General features: G+C 49.4%; 1 protein-coding gene across 1 annotated transcript in view; it reads right to left on the bottom strand.

Annotated features, from left to right (window-relative positions):
* The window catches only part of LOC139230545 (voltage-dependent T-type calcium channel subunit alpha-1I-like), a 240,618-nt gene that overhangs the window by 216,762 nt on the left and 2,185 nt on the right, over window positions 1–21,671 (bottom strand). The window contains exon 2 of the mRNA XM_070862381.1: window positions 21,147–21,280. Within this exon, the coding sequence (XP_070718482.1) occupies window positions 21,147–21,280 (134 nt within the window). The remainder of the gene's footprint in view (window positions 1–21,146; window positions 21,281–21,671) is intronic.

Raw genomic sequence — 21,671 nt, 5'->3', positions numbered from 1 at the left:
TGCTATGAGGCTGCAGAGTGTCTTGGATAGGTTAGGTAAGTGGGCAAATGAAGTATAATGTGGATAAATGTGAGGTTATCCACTTTGGTGGTAAAAACAGAGAGACAGACTATTATCTGAATGGTGACAGATTAGGAAAAGGGGAGGTGCAACGAGACCTGGGTGTCATCGTACATCAGTCATTGAAGGTTGGCATGCAGGTACAGCAGGCGGTTAGGAAGGCAAATGGCATGTTGGCCTTCATAGCGAGGGGATTTGAGTACAGGGGCAGGGAGGTGTTGCTACAGTTGTATAGGGCCTTGGTGAGGCCACAACTGGAGTATTGTGTACAGTTTTGGTCTCCTAACTTGAGGAAGGACATTCTTGCTATTGAGGGAGTGCAGCGAAGATTCACCAGACTGATTCCCGGGATGGTGGGACTGACCTATCAAGAAAGACTGGATCAACTGGGCTTGTATTCACTGGAGTTCAGAAGAATGAGAGGGGATCTCATAGAAAAGTTTAAAATTCTGACGGGTTTAGACAGGTTAGATGCAGGAAGAATGTTCCCAATGTTGGGGAAGTCCAGAACCAAGGGTCACAGTCTAAGGATAAGGGGTAAGCCATTTAGGACCGAGATGAGGAGAAACTTCTTCACACAGAGAGTGGTGAACCTGTGGAATTCTCTACCACAGAAAGTAGTTGAGGCCAATTCACTAAATGTATTCAAAAGGGAGTTAGATGAAGTCCTTACTACTAGGGGGATCAAGGGGTATGGCAAGAAAGCAGGAAGGGGGTACTGAAGTTGCATGTTCAGCCATGAACTCATTGAATGGCGGTGCAGGCTAGAAGGGCTGAATGGCCTACTCCTGCATCTATTTTCTATGTTTCTATGTAAATTGGTCAGAAAAAGCAGCAAACGTGAGGTATGGGATAAATTTAAAATTCAGCAGAGGAGGACTAGGGGTTTAATTAGGAGGGGGAAAATAGAGTATGAGAGTAACCTTGCAGGGAACATAAAAACTGACTGCAAAAGCTTCTACAGATATATGAAGAGAAAAAGATTAGTGAAGATTAATGTAGGTCCCTTGCAGACAGAATCAGGTGAATTCATAATGGGGAACAAGGAAATGGCAGACCAATTGAACAAATACTTTGGTCTGTCTTCACTAAGGAAGACACGAATAACCTCCAAAAAATACTAGGGGACCGAGGGTCTAGCGAGAAGGGGGAACTGAGGGAAATCCTTATTAGTCAGGAAATGGTGTTAGGGAAATTGAAGGGATTGAAGGCCGATAAATCCCCAGGGTCTGATAGTCTGCATCCCAGAGTACTTAAGGAAGTGGCCCTCGAAATAGTGGATGCATTGGTAGTAATTTTCCAACATTCCATAGACTCTGGTTCAGTTCTTATGGATTGGAGGGTAGCTAATGTAACACCACTTTTTAAAAAAGGAGAGAGAAAACGGAATTTTAGATCGGTTAGCCTGACATCGGTAGTGGGGAAAATGTTGGAATCAATTATTAAAGATGTAATAGCAGCGCATTTGAAAAGCAGTGACAGGATCGGTCCAAGTCAGCATGGATTTATGAAAGGGAAATAATGCTTGACAAATCTTCTAGAATTTTTTGAAGATGTAGCTAGGAGAGTGGTTGAGGGAGAACCAGTGGATGTGGTGTATTTGGACTTTCAAAAGGCTTTTGACAAGGTCCCACACAAGAGATTAGTATGCAAAATTAAGGCACATGGTATTGGGGGTAATGTATTGACATGGATAGAGAACTGGTTGGCAGACAGGAAGCAAAAAGTGGGAATAAACGGGTCCTTTTCAGAATGGCAGGCAGTGATTAGTGGGGTGCCGCAGGGCTCAGTGCTGGGACCCCAGCTATTTACAATATCCATTAATGATTTAGACAAAGGAATTGAGTGTAATATCTCCAAGTTTTCAGATGACACTAAGCTGGGTGGCGGTGTGAGCTGTGAGGAGGATGCTAAGAGGTTGCAGGGTGACTTGGACAGGTTAGGTGAGTGGGCAAATGCATGGCAGATGCAGTATAATGTGGATAAATGTGAGGTTATCCACTTTGGGGGCAAAAACAGGAAGGCAGATTATTATCTGAATGGTGACAGATCAGTAAAAGGGGAGGTGTAACGAAACCTGGGTGACATGGTACATCAGTCATTGAAGGTTAGCATGCAGGTACAGCAGGCAGTGAAGAAGGCAAATGGCATGCTGGCCTTCATATCGAGGGGATTTGAGTATAGGAGCAAGGAGGTCTTACTGCAGTTGTACAGGGCCTTGGTGAGACCACACCTTGAATATTGTGTTCAGCTTTGGTCTCCTAATCTGAGGAAGGACGTTCTTGCTATTGAGGGAGTGCAGCGAAGGTTTACCAGACTGATTCCCGGGATGGCAGGACTGACATATGAAAAAAGACTGGATCGACCAGGCTTATATTCACTGGAATTTAGAAGAATGAGAGGGGATCTCATCGAAACATATAAAATTCTGACGGGATTGGACAGGTTAGATGCAGGAAGAATGTTCCCGATGTTGAGGAAGTCCAGAACCAGGGGTCACAGTCGAAGGATAGGGGGCAAGCCATTTAGGACCGAGATGAGGAGAAACTTCTTCACTCAGAGAATTGTGAACCTGTGGAATTCTCTACCGCAGAAAGTTGTTGAGGCCAGTTTGTTAGATATATTCAAAAGGGAGTTAGATGTGGCCTTTATGGCTAAAGGGATCAGGGGGTATGGAGAGAAAGTAGGAAAGGGGTACTGAAGTTGCATGATCAGCCATGATCATATTGAATGGTGGTGCAGGCTCGAAGGGCCGAATGGCCTACTCCTGCACCTGTTTTCTATGTTTCTATGTATGAGCTGACCCTAATGGGTGTACAGTGTGGGTCCGCACCTCGCTGAGCCCACCCAGGCGAGAGGAATTCACGAGCAGGCTGGTATTAGAGCAGTAATTAACAAGGCTTATTCTCTATCTCACTGAACATAGTTATTTTCAGCGAGATTAATGGGGCTGGAGGAAGCGCAGACAAATTGCAAATCCCATCCCCTCGGCAAGATAGCCGTCTTGTTTTCTCTGGTTCCCCGCCGCCCTGGTCCCTGGAGGGCTCAATTTACATCCGTGCTCAGTGGCAAGTTGTGGTTCAAGTCGTTAACATGCAATATGCAGATCTCTGTTATAAATGGCTGACGGGTGAAGGAATTAATCAGGGTCGTGTGACACTGCCTCATTAGACCTTATTCTCAGCCGCTTCATCAGACCAACGCTGAACAACATTTCAAGGGATCGCCTGTTCGCAATATGAATCGTGGTTTTTTTTGGGTCATTTACCGGTAAAAACGTAAGAAATAGGAGCAGGAGTCGGCCATTCGGCCCTTCGAGCCTGCTCCGCCATTCAATGAGATCATGGCTGATCTGATCATGGACTCAGCTCCACTTTCCCGCCCGCTCCCCATATCCCTCGATTTCTTTAATATCCAAAAATCTATCGATCTCTGTCTTGAATATCCCTGTAATCTCTCCAGCCCCACAGCTCCCCCGAGATGTCTGCGCTCCTCTAATTCTGCCCTCTTGAGCATCCCTGATTATAATCGCTCCACCATCGGTGGCCGTGCCTTCTGTTGCCTGGGCCCCAAGCTCTGGAACTCCCTCCCTAAACCTCTCCGCCTCTCTACCTCTCTCTCCTCCTTCAAGACGCTCCTTAAAACCGACCTCTTTGACCAATCACGTGCGCTAATTTCTACTTATGCGGCTCGGTGTCAAATTTTTTATCTCATAATACTCCTGTGAAGCGCCTTGCGACGTCTCACTACTTTAAAGGCGCTATATAAATATAAGTTGTTGTTGTTGCTGAATATGCTCAACGACAAGATGTTTCCACTTGTGGGGGAGCCCAACACTAGGTGACAGAAATAAGAACATAAGAATTAGGAGCAGGAGTCGGCCATTCGGCCCCTCGAGCCTGCTCCGCCATTCAATGAGATCATGGCTGATCTTCTACCTCAACTCCACTTTCCCGCCCGATCTCCATGTCCCTCGATTCCCCGAGAGTCCAAAAATCTATCGATCTCAGCCTTCAATACACTCAAAGACTGAGCCTCCACATCCCTCTGGGGCAGAGAATTCCAAAGATTCGCCACCCCCTGAGTGAAGAAGTTTCTCCTCATCTCAGTCCTAAATGGCCGACCCCTTATCCTGAGACTGTGACCCCTGGTTCTAGACTCCCCAGCCCGGGGGGAAACATCCTCCCTGCATCTACCCTGTCAAGCCCTGTAAGTGGTCTCAATATTGGGGGATCGGAACAGTTCTCCACTTTTGGCACACACCGTTAATAGTGATCATCGCGAGTCAGAAATTGTACAGTTTGCCTGCCAAGTAGAGCTGCTCGCTCCCAACTCCAGACCTTCAGAATGTGGCACCAGATTTCCCGGAGCCATTCCAACCATTTCAAACCGTATGGGGACCTCAACACACAACGTGATCCAGGACCTGCCCTTTTGTCTTTTAACCATGGTGTCAGCCATGGCTCAGTGGTTAGCAGTCGGAGGGGCAGTACTGAGGGAGCGCCGCACTGTCAGAGGGGCAATACTGAGGGAATGCAGCACTGTCGGAGGGGCAATACTGAGGGAATGCAGCACTGTCGGAGGGGCAGTGCTGAGGGAGTGCAGCACTGTCGGAGGGGCAATACTGAGGGAGCGCCGCACTATCGGAGGGGCAGTACTGAGGGAGCGCCGCACTGTCAGAGGGGCAGTACTGAGGGAGCGCCGCACTGTCAGAGGGACAGTACTGAGGGAGCGCCGCACTGTCAGAGGGGCAGTACTGAGGGAGCGCCGCACTGTCAGAGGGGCAGTACTGAGGGAGCGCCGCACTGTTGGAGGGGCAGTACTGAGGGAGCGCCGCACTGTCAGAGGGGCAGTACTGAGGGAGCGCCGCACTGTCAGAGGGGCAGTACTGAGGGAGCGCCGCACTGTCAGAGGGGCAGTACTGAGGGAGCGCCGCACTGTCAGAGGGACAGTACTGAGGGAGCGCCGCACTGTCAGAGGGGCAGTACTGAGGGAGTGCCGCACTGTCAGAGGGGCAGTACTGAGGGAGCGCCGCACTGTTGGAGGGGCAGTACTGAGGGAGCGCCGCACTGTCAGAGGGGCAGTACTGAGGGAGCGCCGCACTGTCAGAGGGGCAGTACTGAGGGAGCACCGCACTGTCGGAGGGGCAGTACTGAGGGAGCGCCGCACTGTTGGAGGGGCAGTACTGAGGGAGCGCCGCACTGTCGGAGGGGCAGTACTGAGGGAGCGCCGCACTGTCAGAGGGGCAGTACTGAGGGAGCGCCGCACTGTTGGAGGGGCAGTACTGAGGGAGCGCCGCACTGTTGGAGGGGCAGTACTGAGGGAGCGCCGCACTGTTGGAGGGGCAGTACTGAGGGAGCGCCGCACTGTCAGAGGGGCAGTACTGAGGGAGCGCCGCACTGTCAGAGGGGCAGTACTGAGGGAGCACCGCACTGTCGGAGGGGCAGTACTGAGGGAGCGCCGCACTGTTGGAGGGGCAGTACTGAGGGAGCGCCGCACTGTCGGAGGGGCAGTACTGAGGGAGCGCCGCACTGTCAGAGGGGCAGTACTGAGGGAGCGCCGCACTGTTGGAGGGGCAGTACTGAGGGAGCGCCGCACTGTTGGAGGGGCAGTACTGAGGGAGCGCCGCACTGTTGGAGGGGCAGTACTGAGGGAGCGCCGCACTGTCAGAGGGACAGTACTGAGGGAGCGCCACACTGTTGGAGGGGCAGTACTGAGGGAGCACCGCACTGTCAGAGCGGCCGTCTTTTTGTATGAGATGTTAAACCGAGTCCCTATCTGCCCTCTCAGGTGGACGTACAAGATCCCGTGGCACTATTCAGAGGAAGAGTCGGGAAGCTCTCCCCAGTGTCCTGGCCAATATTTATCTCACTAACAAACTATCTGACTGCTGTTTGTGGGAGCTTGCTGTGCGTAAATTGGCTGCTGCATTTTCCCGCATTACAACATCTGACTACGCTTCAAAAAAAGCACTTCATTGGCTGTAAAGCGCGGTGGGGACGTGTCGAGGTGGCTGTGAAAGGCGCTATATAAATGCAAGTTCTTTCTTGCCGTGCAAAATAACCTTGGCTACGTTGGGAGATGTGGCCAGCTCAGTTATGTCAGGAGCAGCCTTTGGGTTGAGGTCAGCACTGGTCCGGGCCTCCCAGAGACACACCCGTTTGGACTCTCTTCACTCGGGGCCCAGCAGGGTTAATATTCAGCCACGAGAAAGGAGGACGTTGTGATGTGCACGGAGGGACGGTCCTTGAAATCAGCATTCTGCTGGCACCGATGCTGAGGCACAGACAGGGAGCATTTCTAAAGCTGGAATTTGATTTTCAGACACATTCTGAGGGGAATAACATATCCTTTTCTTTGTGGTTGGACACTTTTTTGTTTCGGAATCTTCCATGGGCATACAAATGAAGGCCCCGAGGTGTCGGGATATGGACTGGCACCTCAAGAGAACCAACACTGCAAACATTCAGAGAAAGGTCACCTCTACCATGCCAGCCGAGACTGAGCATTTACAACAACAACTTCCATGTACATAGCACCTTTTGACGTCGTAAAGTATCCCGAGGCACGTCACAGCAAGCGATCAGCAAACAAAGTTTGACACAGAGTCACATAAGCAGATAGCAGGGCAGCTGCCCCAAAGCAAAGAGGGACGCTTTAAGGAGGGGAGAGGGAGGCGGAGAGGTTTAGGGAGGGAGTTCCAGAGCTCGGGGGCCCAGGCAACAGAAGGCACGGCCACCAATGGTGATGCGATGGAAATCGCGGAGGTTTTAAGGAGCGTCTTCAAAGGAGAGGGAGGCGGAGAAGTTCAGGGAAGCTATTCCAGAGCTTGGGGCCCAGCAGAGGAGGGAGGAATATTGGGGCAACAGGGAGGGAGGGGGTGGGGGAAATGGGAGAAAAATAATATTTATTCAGTTCTGGAATTTAGGAATTTACTGGGAGAAAACACATCAATAAATTGTGAAGTCAAATTTAAGAAAAAATTATCGGTATGATTTTGAACGCTTGATCAAAGAGGTAGAATTTATGGAGCATCTTAAAGGAGGAGGAGAGAAGAGGAGGAGAGGTTTGGGGAGGGTATTCCAAAGCTCGGAGTCCAGAGCTGAAGGTCGCAGTGGCCATTTTCTGACTGATTGTTCCATTCAGCTCTCGGGCCACTCTCGCTGTGTGGCTGAGCTCAATGCTGCTGTCCTGGGGAGAGTTTTACAGCCACATGCTCACACCGACGCATGGGGTTCCTTACCGTTAAACCCTGCAGTGTCAGCAGTGGCTCAGTGGGCAGCTCTCTCGCCTCTGAGTCAGAAGGTCGCGGGTTCGAGTCCCACTCCAGAGACTTGAGCACAAAATCCAGGCTGACACTCCCAGTGCAGTGCTGAGGGAGCGCCGCACTGTCGGAGGTGCAGTGCTGAGGGAGCGCCGCACTGTCGGAGGGGCAGTACTGAGGGAGCGCCGCACTGTCGGAGGGACAGTACTGAGGGAGCGCCGCACTGTCGGAGGGGGCAGTGCTGAGGGAGTGCTGCACTGTCGGAGGGGCAGTACTTAGGGAGCGCCGCACAGCCGGAGGGGCAGTACTGAGGGAGCGCCGCACTGTCGGAGGGGGCAGTACTGAGGGAGCGCTGCACTGTCTGCGATGCCGTCTTTCGGATGAGATGTTAAACCGAGGCCCCGTCTGCTCTCTCAGGTGAACGTAAAAGATCGCATGGCACTATTTTGAAGAAGAGCAGGGGAGTTCTCCCCGTTGTCCTGGGGCCAATATTTATCCCTCAATCAACGTAACAAAAAAACCCAGATTATCCAGTCATTATCACATTGCTGTGTGTGGGAGCTTGCTGTGCGCAAAATGCCTGCCTCGTTTCTGACATTACAACAGTGACTACACTCCAAAAAGTACTTCATTGGCTGTAAAGCGCTTTGAGACATCCGGTGGTCGAGAAAGGCGCTATATAAATGTAAGTCTTTCTTTCTTTTACTGCCCATGTCCAATGAAGTGGAATCTTTATGGGTAGAGCTGCAGAACACCAAAGGGCAAAAAACGTTAGTGGGAGTTGTGTACAGACCTCCAAACAGTAGTAGTGATGTTGGGGAGGGCATCAAACTGGAAATTAGGGGTGCATGCAATAAAGGTGCAGCAGTTATAATGGGTGACTTTAATATGCACATAGATTGGGCTAGCCAAACTGGAAGCAATACGGTGGAGGAGGATTTCCTGGAGTGCATAAGGGATGGTTTTCTAGACCAATATGTCGAGGAACCAACTAGGGGGGAGGGCATCTTAGACTGGGTGTTGTGTAATGAGAGAGGATTAATTAGCAATCTCGTTGTGCGAGGCCCCTTGGGGAAGAGTGACCATAATATGGTGGAATTCTGCATTAGAATGGAGAATGAAACAGTTAATTCAGAGACCATGGTCCAGAACTTAAAGAAGGGTAACTTTGAAGGTATGAGGCGTGAATTGGCTAGGATAGATTGGCGAATGACACTTAAGGGGTTGACTGTGGATGGGCAATGGCAGACATTTAGAGACCGCATGGATGAACTACAACAATTGTACATTCCTGTCTGGCGTAAAAATAAAAAAGGGAAGGTGGCTCAACCGTGGCTATCTAGAGAAATCAGGGATAGTATTAAAACCAAGGAAGTGGCATACAAATTGGCCAGAAATAGCAGCGAACCTGGGGACTGGGAGAAATTTAGAACTCAGCAGAGGAGGACAAAGAGTTTGATTAGGGCAGGGAAAATGGAGTACGAGAAGAAGCTTGCAGGGAACATTAAGGCGGATTGCAAAAGTTTCTATAGGTATGTAAAGAGAAAAAGGTTAGTAAAGACAAACATAGGTTCCCTGCAGTCAGAATCAGGGGAAGTCATAACGGGGAACAAAGAAATGGCATACCAATTGAACAAGTACTTTGGTTCAGTATTCACTAAGGAGGACACAAACAACCTTCCGGATATAAAAGGGGTCAGAGGGTCTAGTAAGGAGGAGGAACTGAGGGAAATCCTTATTAGTCGGGAAATTGTGTGGCGGAAATTGATGGGATTGAAGGCCGATAAATCCCCAGGGCCTGATGGACTGCATCCCAGAGTACTTAAGGAGGTGGCCTTGGAAATAGCAGATGCATTGACAGTCATTTTCCAACATTCCATTGACTCTGGATCAGTTCCTATGGAGTGGAGGGTAGCCAATGTAACCCCACTTTTTAAAAAAGGAGGGAGAGAGAAAACAGGGGATTATAGACCGGTCAGCCTGACCTCAGTAGTGGGTAAAATGATGGAATCAATTATTAAGGATGTCATAGCAGCGCATTTGGAAAAAGGTGACATGATAGGTCCAAGTCAGCATGGATTTGTGAAAGGGAGATCATGCTTGACAAATCTTCTGGAATTTTTTGAGGATGTTTCCAGTAAAGTGGACAAAGGAGAACCAGTTGATGTGGTATATTTGGACTTTCAGAAGGCTTTCGACAAGGTCCCACACAGGAGATTAATGTGCAAAGTTAAAGCACATGGGATTGGGGGTAGTGTGCTGACATGGATTGAGAACTGGTTGGCAGACAGGAAGCAAAGAGTAGGAGTAAATGGGTACTTTTCAGAATGGCAGGCAGTGACTAGTGGGGTGCCGCAAGGTTCTGTGCTGGGGCCCCAGCTGTTTACATTGTACATTAATGATTTAGACGAGGGGATTAAATGTAGTATCTCCAAATTTGCGGATGACACTAAGTTGGGTGGCAGTGTGAACTGCGAGGAGGATGCTATGAGGCTGCAGAGTGACTTGGATAGGTTAGGTGAGTGGGCAAATGCATGGCAGATGAAGTATAATGTGGATAAATGTGAGGTTACCCACTTTGGTGGTGAAAAACAGAGAGACAGACTATTATCTGAATGGTGACAGATTAGGAAAAGGGAAGGTGCAACGAGACCTGGGTGTCATGGTACATCAGTCATTGAAGGTTGGCATGCAGGTACAGCAGGCGGTTAAGAAAGCAAGTGGCATGTTGGCCTTCATAGCGAGGGGATTTGAGTACAGGGGCAGGGAGGTGTTGCTACAGTTGTACAGGGCCTTGGTGAGGCCACACCTGGAATATTGTGTACAGTTTTGGTCTCCTAACTTGAGGAAGGACATTCTTGCTATTGAGGGAGTGCAGCGAAGGTTCACCAGACTGATTCCCGGGATGGCGGGACTGACCTATCAAGAAAGACTGGATCAACTGGGCTTGTATTCACTGGAGTTCAGAAGAATGAGAGGGGACCTCATAGAAACGTTTAAAATTCTGACAGGTTTAGACAGGTTAGATGCAGGAAGAATGTTCCCAATGTTGGGGAAGTCCAGAACCAAGGGTCACAGTCTAAGGATAAGGGGTAAGCCATTTAGGACCGAGATGAGGAGAAACTTCTTCACCCAGAGAGTGGTGAACCTGTGGAATTCTTTACCACAGAAAGTTGTTGAGGCCAATTCACTAAATATATTCAAAAGGGAGTTAGATGTAATCCTTACTACTCGGGGGATCAAGGGGTATGGCGAGAAAGCAGGAAGGGGGTACTGAAGTTTCATGTTCAGCCATGAACTCATTGAATGGCGGTGCAGGCTAGAAGGGCTGAATGGCCTGCTCCTGCACCTATTTTCTATGTTTCTATGTTTCTATGTAAGTACTGTCCCCTAACAGAGACATTAGACTGTTGGGAATTGCAATTTGGAGATATTTTGCTCCCGTTTTCCAATTCCCCTCTCCCACCCCCCCACCCGGTGAAGGTGCTGGATGATGGATTGTGTGATAACTTACCCATGGAAGCCCAGGCAAGTTATTCATTCATGGGATGTGGGCATCGCTGGCAAGGCCGGCATTTATTGCCCATCCCTAATTGCCCCTTGAGAAGGTGGTGGTGAGCCGCCTTCTTGAACCACTGCAGTCCATCAGAGCATTTGTTTTTGATATGACAGGGCGGCCATTTATACTGGCTCCCCATCACCTCCTGCAGTCAATTCAAAATCCGTCTCTTCATCCGTGGCCTCGCCCCACTCTCTCTTTCCAATGCTCTCCAGCCCAATAACCCCTCCCAAATACTCCTGTCCTCATAGAAACAAAAATTTACAGCACGGAAGGAGGCCATTCGGCCCATCGTGTCCGCACCGGCCGACAAAGAGCTACCCGGCCTAATCACACTTTCCAGCTCTCGGTCCGTAGCCCTGTAGGTTACGGCACTTCAAGTTTATCCAGATACTTTTTAAATGTGGTGAGGGTTTCTGCCTCTACCACCCTTTCAGGCAGTGAGTTCCAGACCCTCACCACCCTCTGGGTGAAGAAATTTCCCTCCTCTCCCCTCTAAACCTCCCCCCCAATTACTTTAAATCCATGCCCCCTGATTGTTGATCTCCCTGCCAAGGGAAACAGGTCCGTCCTATCCACTCTATCCACGCCTCTCATCATTTTATACACCTCAGTAAGGTTTCCCCTCAGACTCCAGCCCTCTTGGCTCCAACCATGTATGTAACCCCCTGCTGCCCGCCCCCCTCCCGCTCCTTTCATTCTCCCACCCGTTGATGGCTGACCTTTCACCTGCTTCTCGAGACCTCGCTCCATAAAGTTCAGCACCTGTAAAACAATAAACCTCTCAAAGCACAGGTTGGGTAGTGTAGATGAAGACCCTGAAATCAATTTAAGAAGAGGTAGGATGCTGTGACGGGGTCGCTCGCTGCATCAATGAAGCAGGATCGGCTGCCACTCACCCAGTTATGAGCCCCAGGTGGGCAGAGGAAACGTTACGAGGACACCCTCAAAGCCTCCTTGATAAAGTGCAACATCCCCACCGACACCTGGGAGTCCCTGGCCAAAGACCGCCCTAAGTGGAGGAAGTGCATCCGGGAGGGCGCTGAGTACCTCGAGTCTCATCGCCGAGAGCATGCAGAAACCAAGCGCAGGCAGCGGAAGGAGCGTGCGGCAAACCAGTCCCACCCTCCCCTTCCCTCAACCACTGTCTGTCCCACCTGTGACAGGGACTGTGGCTCTCGTATTGGACTGCTCAGCCACCTGAGAACTCATTTTAAGAGTGGAAGCAAGTCTTCCTCGATTCCGAGGGACTGTCAATGATGACGCTTGCTCAGATACTTTTTCTGTTGTGAACACGGTTCATTTTTGTTTCTTGAGGCCTTTGACCTCTGTTGCTTTTCCTCCCCCAAGAGTTGGTGCCAATAAAACACAGCTGGAACCCAGGGTCAAAGAGCGCGCAAATCACACGACCCTGAAGTTAACCTCTGCTGCAAAAATATCTTCAGCACAAACTGTACCGTGAGCACAGACCTTTCTGTCTAGTTCTTCCCTTTTGTGGCTTCATGCTCTGCCTCCCGTATTACCGCCTGACTGGCTTCCATTGGGGCAGTCACACCCTATCGGAGCATCTGAAAAGTGGCAGAGTGGATACTAAATTGGCTCAGTGACAGGAAAGAGAGAGTAGTGATGAACGGTTGTTTCTCGGACTGGAGGAAGGTATACAGTGGTGTTCCCCTGGGGTCGGTACTGGGACCACTGCTTTTCTTGATATATATTAATGACCTGGATGTGGGTGTACAGGACACAATTTCAAAACTTGCAGATGACACAAAACTTGGAAGTGTAGTGAACAGTGAGGGGGAGAGTGATAGACTTCAGGAAGACACAGACAGGCTGGTGAAATGGGCGGACACATGGCAGATGAAATTTAACACAGAAAAGTGCGAAGTGATGCATTTTGGTCGAAAGAATGTGGAGAGGACATGTAAGCTAACGGGTACAATACTAAAGGTCAGATCCAAGATCAAATCAGCCATGATCTTCTTAAATGGCCGAGCAGGCTCGAGGGGCCGTATGGCCGACTCCTGCTCCTATTTCTTATGTTATGAGCATCAGCAGGCTGGTTCACTGTGGAGGATTCCATCGACGAGACCAAGTCCGCTGTCACTCAGTGACGGTGCACAGACATTCCAACAGGGGTCGCTGGATAGCCATCAAATTTCCTGCCCCTCCCTCAATCCCCGCCGCTCCGTACTCTTGGACCCCTCATTTATCAGGGGGGGTAGGTCGTTCCTCCAACCAGCATTTGGGAGAAGGAGTTTCAGAGCAGAACCTTCCTTCTCCCGGCAAAGGGCAGCTCTGTCCCTTTAAAATGAACCTTCCAAACTGGCAGTTCCCAGGGATATTTACAAATGAACCAAATAAAGCAGCATGGGACAGCTGGGTTGGAACTTAACATCTGGGGGAGAGGGTTTAAAGCTTGAAATAATACTCAGAATTCCATTGGACCTGAATTTGCTGGACTTACTGCCGGCTGCCACCAATCGGCGGTCTCCCTGTTTCCTTGGCACTCTCCCCTCCGAGTGGCGGGGTGGGACGTTAAAGTTAGCGCCTGGAAATAGTTTGCGCCTTCGACTGCAAGTTTCGGCAACAATGCAAGTTGGAGGCCCGTTGGCGTTAACTCAGGCGTTGCACGACGGACTTTGTGTGCCCCGAGCCAAAACTTGCAGGGGGTCATGAAGTTTAATTGTTGCTCAGTGCCCTGCAACGTAACGTCGTGCATTGTTTTGGTGGGGGGGGGGAGTTTTTGTGACTTTGTTGCAGTAAAATTTACGACTCATCATTTGCCCGTGGTGTCTTGGGCATCATTCCAGCGTTCACCGGAGATGTGCCTTTATGGGGGCACATAGCGTGTCTCAGTTTCCTCGATTTAGGAGAGCCGGTCCATTGCGAGCTGGCGATGTGTGACTCTTGGTCCAGCGACATCTCCATGGATGGTATGGCTATTCAATGGAGGCCTCGCCAGGCTCCTCCTCCTGAGGTGGGCCTACCATCCCCACTGGCCCCTCATGGTGGCCAAGCTGTGTAACATGCAGCACACCACATTGAATTCGTACACCTGTTGAGGGGAGTATTAAAGGCTGCCTCCAGACCGGTCCAGGCATCGGTCGGCCTGTAGGAGACGGCATATCTTTCAGCACTTCCTTTCGGAAGCGCAGCTCATCAGAGAGAGAGCTGGAGGTCCGAGCGTTGGTGCCTGTAAACCTCTGGGGGGTAAGCCCTGGTCCTGGGGCATCTTTGGCCTCTCCTCATCCGTAGGCCGTCATGGCCAAGGGTCCTTCTTCTAGCTTGACACTGCCTGGCAATAGTATGGAGCATGATACACTGTTGAACTAGTAATGCCCCCATTAAGTTATCTCACTCACCTTGTAAGGGCAGATAAAAGTGAAGTTTGCGAGTTGGAGCTTCACACAGCATTATGTACGCAGCCATTGTAGTCAATAGGATCCTCACCGCTGCATTTAAATACGCTGCCAATACCGCCTGCCACACCCTGGGACTGCCTGGTTTTTTCAGGCGTTTCCTGGGGCGGGCATGAAATGAGGCATTAAGGCCGAATGTTCCATCCGGGGCGCTAACGCAGAGTTGCACACCGATTGACATCATCATCACGGAGGGCGGGGAGGTAAGTTTTTGCCTGGTGCAAACCAATAGCCAAATCTTCCGGCCAGATGCTAAATAATGAACGCCTGGAATAACGCCAGGACACTAACCGAGGTGCAAATGAGCCGAAAATCCAGGCGAGGAACAGGAGGAGGCCACTCAGCCTCTCGAGCCTGTTCCGCCATTCAATGAGATCATAGCGATCTGTGACCTAACTCTGTATACCCGCCTTTGGCCCATATCCCTTAATACCTTTGGTTAACAAAAGTCTATCAATCTCCGATATAAAATTAACAATTGACCCCCAGCATCGATTGCCGTTTGCGGGAGAGATTTCCAAACCTCTACCGCCCTGTGTGTGTCGAAGTGTTTCCTCATTTCACTCCTGAAAGGTCTCGCTCTAATGTTTAGACTGTGCCCCTAGTCCCAGACTCCCCAACCAGCGGGAATAGTATCTCTCGATCCACCCTATCGGTCCCCATTAATAACCTGAAAACTTCAACCAGATCACCCCTCAACCTTCTAAATTGCAGAGAATACAATCCTAGTTTGTGTAATCTAAATTCCAAACTATTAATTCCAAATGACTTAATTTCCAGGACCCAGCCTGATAGAATGAGATGATTTTCTGCTCCTATTTCTGCAACAACAGTCTGTCTGTCAATAAAGTCAAATCAGCCCAGTGATTGTCTCAATTAGAAACATTCGCCTTTCACAACGTCCAGACATCTCAAAGCGCTTTACAGCCAATGAAGTACTTTTGGAGTGTAGTCACTGTTGTAATGTGGGAAACGCAGCAGCCAATTTGCGCACAGCAAGCTCCCACACACAGTAATGTGACAATGGCCAGATAATCTGTTTTAGTGATGTTGATTGAGGGATAAATATTGGCCCCAGGACACCGGGGAGAACTCCCCTGCTCTTCTTCGAAATAGTGGAGTGGGATCGTTTATGTCCACCTGAGGGGAAAGATGGGGCATCGGTTTAATGTCTCACCCGAAAGACGGCCCCTCCGACAGTGCGGTGCTCCCTCAGTACCGCCCCTCCGACAGTGCGGCGCTCCCTCAGTACTGCCCCTCCGACAGTGCGGCGCTCCCTCAGTACTGCCCCTCCGACAGTGCGGCGCTCCCTCAGTACTGCCCCTCCGACAGTGCGGCGCTCCCTCAGCACTGCCCCTCCGACAGTGCGGCGCTCCCTCAGTACTGTCCCCCCAACAGTGCGGCGCTCCCTCAGTACTGCCCCTCCGACAGTGCGGCGCTCCCTCAGTACTGCCCCTCCGACAGTGCGGCACTCACTCAGTACTGCCCCTCCAATAGTGCGGTGCTCCCTCAGCATTGCACTGGAGTGTCAGCCTAGATCTTTGCGCACAGATCTCTGGAGTGGGACTTGAACCCACAACCTTCTGACTCTGAGATGAGTGTGCTACCCACTAAGCCACAGTTGACACAGCACTGAACATACGAATTAGGAGCAGGAGTCGGCCATTCAGCCACTCGAGCCTGCTCCGCCATTCAATCAGATCGTGGCTGATCTTTGACCTCAACTCCACTTTCCTGCACTGTCCCCATATCCCTCGATTCCCCTAGAGTTCAAAAATCTATCGATCTAAGCCTTGAATAGACTGAGCATTCACAACCCTCTGGGGTAGAGAATCCCAAAGATTCACCACCCTCTGATGCTTAAAGACCCAGACCACAGTTTGTGTTGCCTCTTGCTCTCCCATCGAGCTGACCTTGGCTTGGGGTCAGGAATCACCGATGACAATCCCTCGCTGGGTCCTTGGGTGGGGTCACCAACCCTGGCGGGACATATTCCTGGAGGTTTCATCACATGACCTCCTGCCGCCCCCTTCCCACAGCCAATCGGTAAGCGAACAGTTTCTTCATCACCCGATTGGATGATTCTGGACAGTCGGTTAAAATCCCACTGTAGCCATTTGAACCCTTTTCCCCATCTCCAATATTTCAATAACTAATCAATGGAAGTCAAAGAAAATTAAAAGACTCTAGAGGGCTGGATTTTCGGTCTTTGGCCGCCCCGGTTAGCAGTGCGGAGGGGGCGGCAATGGCGGCGGTGAGCTCCTCCAGGCAGGCGGCCAGCCTCCAGCACCCCGCCGGGGTTTTCGGGGCCGGTTTGGGCGGGGCACGGAGCGTTACCGCCCGGGAGAGGCGAGCCGGTGTGTAACACCCCCTGGTGGTGACACCGGCTCGATTTCTGGCTCCCGCCCGACCCGTAGCGCCCCGCGGCGCCCCCTGCTGGGACCGCCTGGGAAACGGGCGGTTGGTTATTTTATTTTTTTTGTGATTTATGTTGTGGTTGCGTGGGCTGGGTAATGGGGATATTTTGTTTCTCCCCGAGGCCTCTCTCAGAGCACTCCCAGGCCGGCTGTTTAGCTCAGGATTTCCCCATGCTCAGCACATTAAGGGCAGGTGGTGACGATTCTGCCATTCACATCCTATCTAAACTCATCTTTTGTTTCCTAACTTGTCGCATTACCATCTCAATTCGGCCCATCATCCCTCTTGTCTCTCTAATCTCTCCTGTCTTCCCCCCGATCACCGACCTTCCCTTCTGTTCTTCCCCTCCCTCCCCCTTTCAGCGCTCCTGAAGAATCCTTTCATCTCGAACATTCGCCAGTTCTGACGTTAACTCTGTTTCTCTCTCCACAGACGCTGCCCGACCCGCTTGAGATTTCCAGCATTTTCTGTTTTTAGTATTATGTTATATACAAGTGCGTTCAACAAGAAATTCTTTGCTAATAAACCTCCATCTTCGGTTGCTTGGATGGAGCGGTCTGATCCGAACTGATCGTCTCATCGAGACATGGTCAGACTCTGATTGTTAAGGGGATGTCTGCAAATTTCACTCTCAAGTTGATATGAAACAGTCATTCTTCGATCTTCTACGGAGAGAGAAACAAAGTTAATGTTTGTGGTCGTTGCTCTCTCCACAGACACTGTCTGACCTGCTGAGTGTCTCCAGCACTTTCTGTTTTTAAATTCAGATTTCCTGCCTCCGCACTATCTTGCTTTTGACTTCCTGCATCTTACTCTGCTAATATTTATTTGCTCTTCCCTGAATAGATGCGATGGCCTGTATCTCCAGCTGTCTGTTGCTCACTCTCCCTTTCATCTACACTGCCTTCTCTCTCAGTCTCGGGGCTGCAAGTCCATCTCACTTTGTCTGCTTCGCTTTCTTCCTGTCTCGTTATTTTGGGCTGCCTCCGAGCCTCGGTTATCTTTGTTGAAATTGCCTTCTCTCTTTCTCCCGCTCTCTGCAGTGGATTCATCTGTCTCTGTCATTATTAAAGAACTGATTGTAAAGTCGATTCAGTTTATCATTGCTTCTTTATTTCTCCAGCTATCTATGCTGTTGTCTGCATTCCTTACAGATTGTCCGCTCCTCCGTCTCAATCACAATTGGACATGTTTACTCTGTATCTAACCCCCTGCTGTACCTGCCCTGGGAGTGTTTGATGGGACAGTGTAGAGGGAGCTTTACTCTGTATCTAACGCTGTGCTGTACCTGCCCTGGGAGTGTGTGATGAGACAATGTAGAGGGAGCTTTACTCTGTATCTAACCCCGTGCTGTACCTGCCCTGGGAATGTTTGATGAGACAATGTAGAGGGAGCTTTACTCTGTATCTAACCCAATGCTGTACCTGCCCTGGGAGTGTTTGATGGGACAGTGTAGAGGGAGCTTTACTCCATATCTAACCCCGTGCTGTACCTGCCCTGGGAGTGTTTGATGGGACAGTATAGAGGGAGCTTTACTCTGTATCTAACCCCATGCTGTACCTGCCCTGGGAGTGTTTGATGGGACAGTGTAGAGGGAGCTTTACTCTGTATCTAACCCAATGCTGTACCTGCCCTGGGAGTGTTTGATAGGACAGTGTAGAGGGAGCTTTACTCTGTATCTAACCCCGTGCTCGGAATGAATGATCACAGTGTGGTTGAATTTGTAATACAGATTGAGGGTGAGGAAGTAGTGTCTCAAACGAGCGTACTATGCTGAAACAAAGGGGACTACAGTGGGATGAGGGAGAGTTGGCTAAAGTATACTGGAACCACAGACTAAATAGTGGCACAATTGAGGAACAGTGGAGGACTTTTAAGGAGCTCTTTCATAGTGCTCAACAAAAATATATTCCAGTGAAAAAGAAGGGCGGTAAGAGAAGGGATAACCAGCCGTGGATAACCAAGGAAATAAGGGAGAGTATCAAATTAAAAACCAATGCGTATAAGGTGGCCAAGGTTAGTGGGAAAGTAGAAGATTGGGAAAATTTTAAACGACAGCAAAAAATGACTAAGAAAGCAATAAAGAAAGGAAAGATAGATTACGAAGGTAAACTTGCGCAAAACATAAAAACATATAGTAAAAGCTTTTACCGATATATAAAACGGAAAAGAGTGACTAAAGTAAATGTTGGTCCCTTAGAAGATGAGAAGGGGAATTTAATAATGGGAAATGTGGAAATGGCTGAGACCTTAAACAATTATTTTGCTTCGGTCTTCACAGTGGAAGACACAAAAACCATGCCAAAAATTGCTGCTCACGGGAATGTGGGAAGGGAGGACCTTGAGATAATCACTATCACTAGGGGTGTAGTGCTGGATAGGCTAATGGGACTCAAGGTAGACAAGTCCCTTGGTCCGGATGAAATGTATCCCAGGGTATTAAAAGAGATGGCGGAAGTTATAGCAGATGCATTCGTTATAATTTACCAAAATTCTCTGGGCTCTGGGGAGGTATCAGCGGATTGGAAAACAGCTAATGTAACGCCTCTGTTTAAAAAAGGGAGCAGACAAAAGGCAGGTAACTATAGGCCGGTTAGTTTAACATCTGTAGTGGGGAAAATGCTTGAAGCTATCATTAAGGAAGGAATAGTGCAATCAAGCAGACACAACATGGATTCATGAAGGGGAAATCACGTTTAACTAATTTACTGGAATTCTTTGATGATGTAACGAGCATGGTGGATAGAGGTGTATTGATGGATGTGATGTATTTAGATTTCCAAAAGGCATTCGATAAGGTGCCACACAAAAGGTTACTGCAGAAGGTAAAGGTACGTGGAGTCCGAGGAAATGTATTAGCATGGATAGAGAATTGGCTGGCTAACAGAAAGCAGAGAGTCGGGATAAATGGGTCCTTTTCGAGTTGGAAATCGGTGGTTAGTGGTGTGCCGCAGGGATCGGTGCTGGGACCACAACTGTTTACAATATGCATAGATGACCTGGAAGAGGGGACAGAGTGTAGTGTAACAAAATTTGCAGATGACACAAAGATTAATGGGAAAGCGTGTTATGTAGAGGACACAGAGAGGCTGCAAAGAGATTTAGATAGGTTAAGCGAATGGGCTAAGGTTTGGCAGATGGAATACAATGTCGGAAAATGTGAGGTCATCCACCTTGGAAAAAAAAACAGTAAAAGGGAATATTATTTGAATGGGGAGAAATTACAACATGCTGCGGTGTAGAGGGGCCTGGGGGTCCTTGTGCATGAATCGCAAAAGGTTAGTTTGCAGGTGCAGCAGGTAATCAGGAAGGCGAATGGAATGTTGGCCTTCATTGCGAGAGGGATGGAGTACAAAAGCAGGGAGGTCCTGCTGCAACTGTACAGGGTATTGGTGAGGCCGCACCTGGAGTACTGCGTGCAGTTTTGGTCACCTTATTTAAGGAAGGATATACTAGCTTTGGAGGGGGTACAGAGACGATTCACTAGGCTGATTCCGGAGATGAGGGGGTTACCTTATGATGATAGATTGAGTAGACTGGGTCTTTACTCCTTGGAGTTCAGAAGGATGAGGGGTGATCTTATAGAAACATTTAAAATAATGAATGGAATAGACAAGATAGAGGCAGAGAGGTTGTTTCCACTGGTCGGGGAGACTAGAACTAGGGGGCACAGCCTCAAAATACGGGGGAGCCAATTTAAAACCGAGTTGAGAAGGAATTTCTTCTCCCAGAGGGTTGTGAATCTGTGGAATTCTCTGCCCAGGGAAGCAGTTGAGGCTAGCTCATTGAATGTATTCAAATCACAGATAGATAGATTTTTAACCAATAAGGGAATTAAGGGTTATGGGGAGCGGGCGGGTAAGTGGAGCTGAGTCCACGACCAGATCAGCCATGATCTTGTTGAATGGCGGAGCAGGCTCGAGGGACTAGATGGCCTACTCCTGTTCCTAATTCTTATGTTCTTGTGTTATGTTCTGTATCTGCCCTGGGAGGTTTGCTGAAACCTCTATCCTGAAATGGGCAGTGTTCCATTCCCCACACTAACTACCCCTCACTGTGATGAGTTGCGAATTCATGGGATTAAAGAAGCAGAATGTGGATAAACAGCGTGGGCTGTGAGATAATCTCGGCTCCAGTATCAGTTCACAGTCATGGTTCTCATCCAATGTCTTTCAAAAACGGCTTGTTGGAAAAACTCGAGGAATTATGTTGACATCATTAACGCGATAATGCAGCTTAAATGCAAGAACATGAGAGAGGGAGGGAGTGAAGGGCTTAGAAACGAAGCTGCATTTAGTTTCAGAGACACACTCTGAATTGTCACCAGCCGTACCACATAATTGCCATGTTCGTATAATTGCTCATTTGCATTTTGCTTGTCGACGCCAAGAGCCAACATTCAGCCAGCTCGCCTCGCACTTACCCGGACATCACGATGAAGAAATCCAACCGATTCCACGTGTCACCAAGGTAACACTTCTTCCCGATAATCCCCAAGGCCACCATCTTGACCACCATCTCCATGGCGAAGAAAATAAAGATGAAATCGTCGAATGCCTGCAAAGCAAGAGTTGGGTACATCGGACCTGGTTTATGTGATTCCCCCCCCGATCGCGACAACTTCCCCCCGAGATCTCCACGCTCCTCCGATTCTGCCCTCCTGCACATCCCTCTGATTTCCATCGCCCCGCCATTGGTGCCTGTAAAGTATTTGCTTCATGGGTTCATTGTTTAAGAATCCATAGCAACACATTGCTATTAAGAACTAGTTGGTTTATTAGCAAAGGTTTAACAATCACACTACACATTACCGGTTCATCCACCAGGCTCACAACCACCTGCCCCATCGTGGATCCCCCGAACCCAACTGGCCGGGGTTTTATTGAGTCTTGTGAACATCACATGACTGGCTAAGCCACTCCCAACTCAACAGCTCCGCAACTATTTT

This window comes from Pristiophorus japonicus, chromosome 19, assembly GCF_044704955.1.
Source record: "Pristiophorus japonicus isolate sPriJap1 chromosome 19, sPriJap1.hap1, whole genome shotgun sequence".
Taxonomy (NCBI): Eukaryota; Metazoa; Chordata; class Chondrichthyes; family Pristiophoridae; genus Pristiophorus; species Pristiophorus japonicus.
Note: the sequence above shows the minus strand (reverse complement) of the source record. Positions and strands in the feature narration are given on the sequence as shown.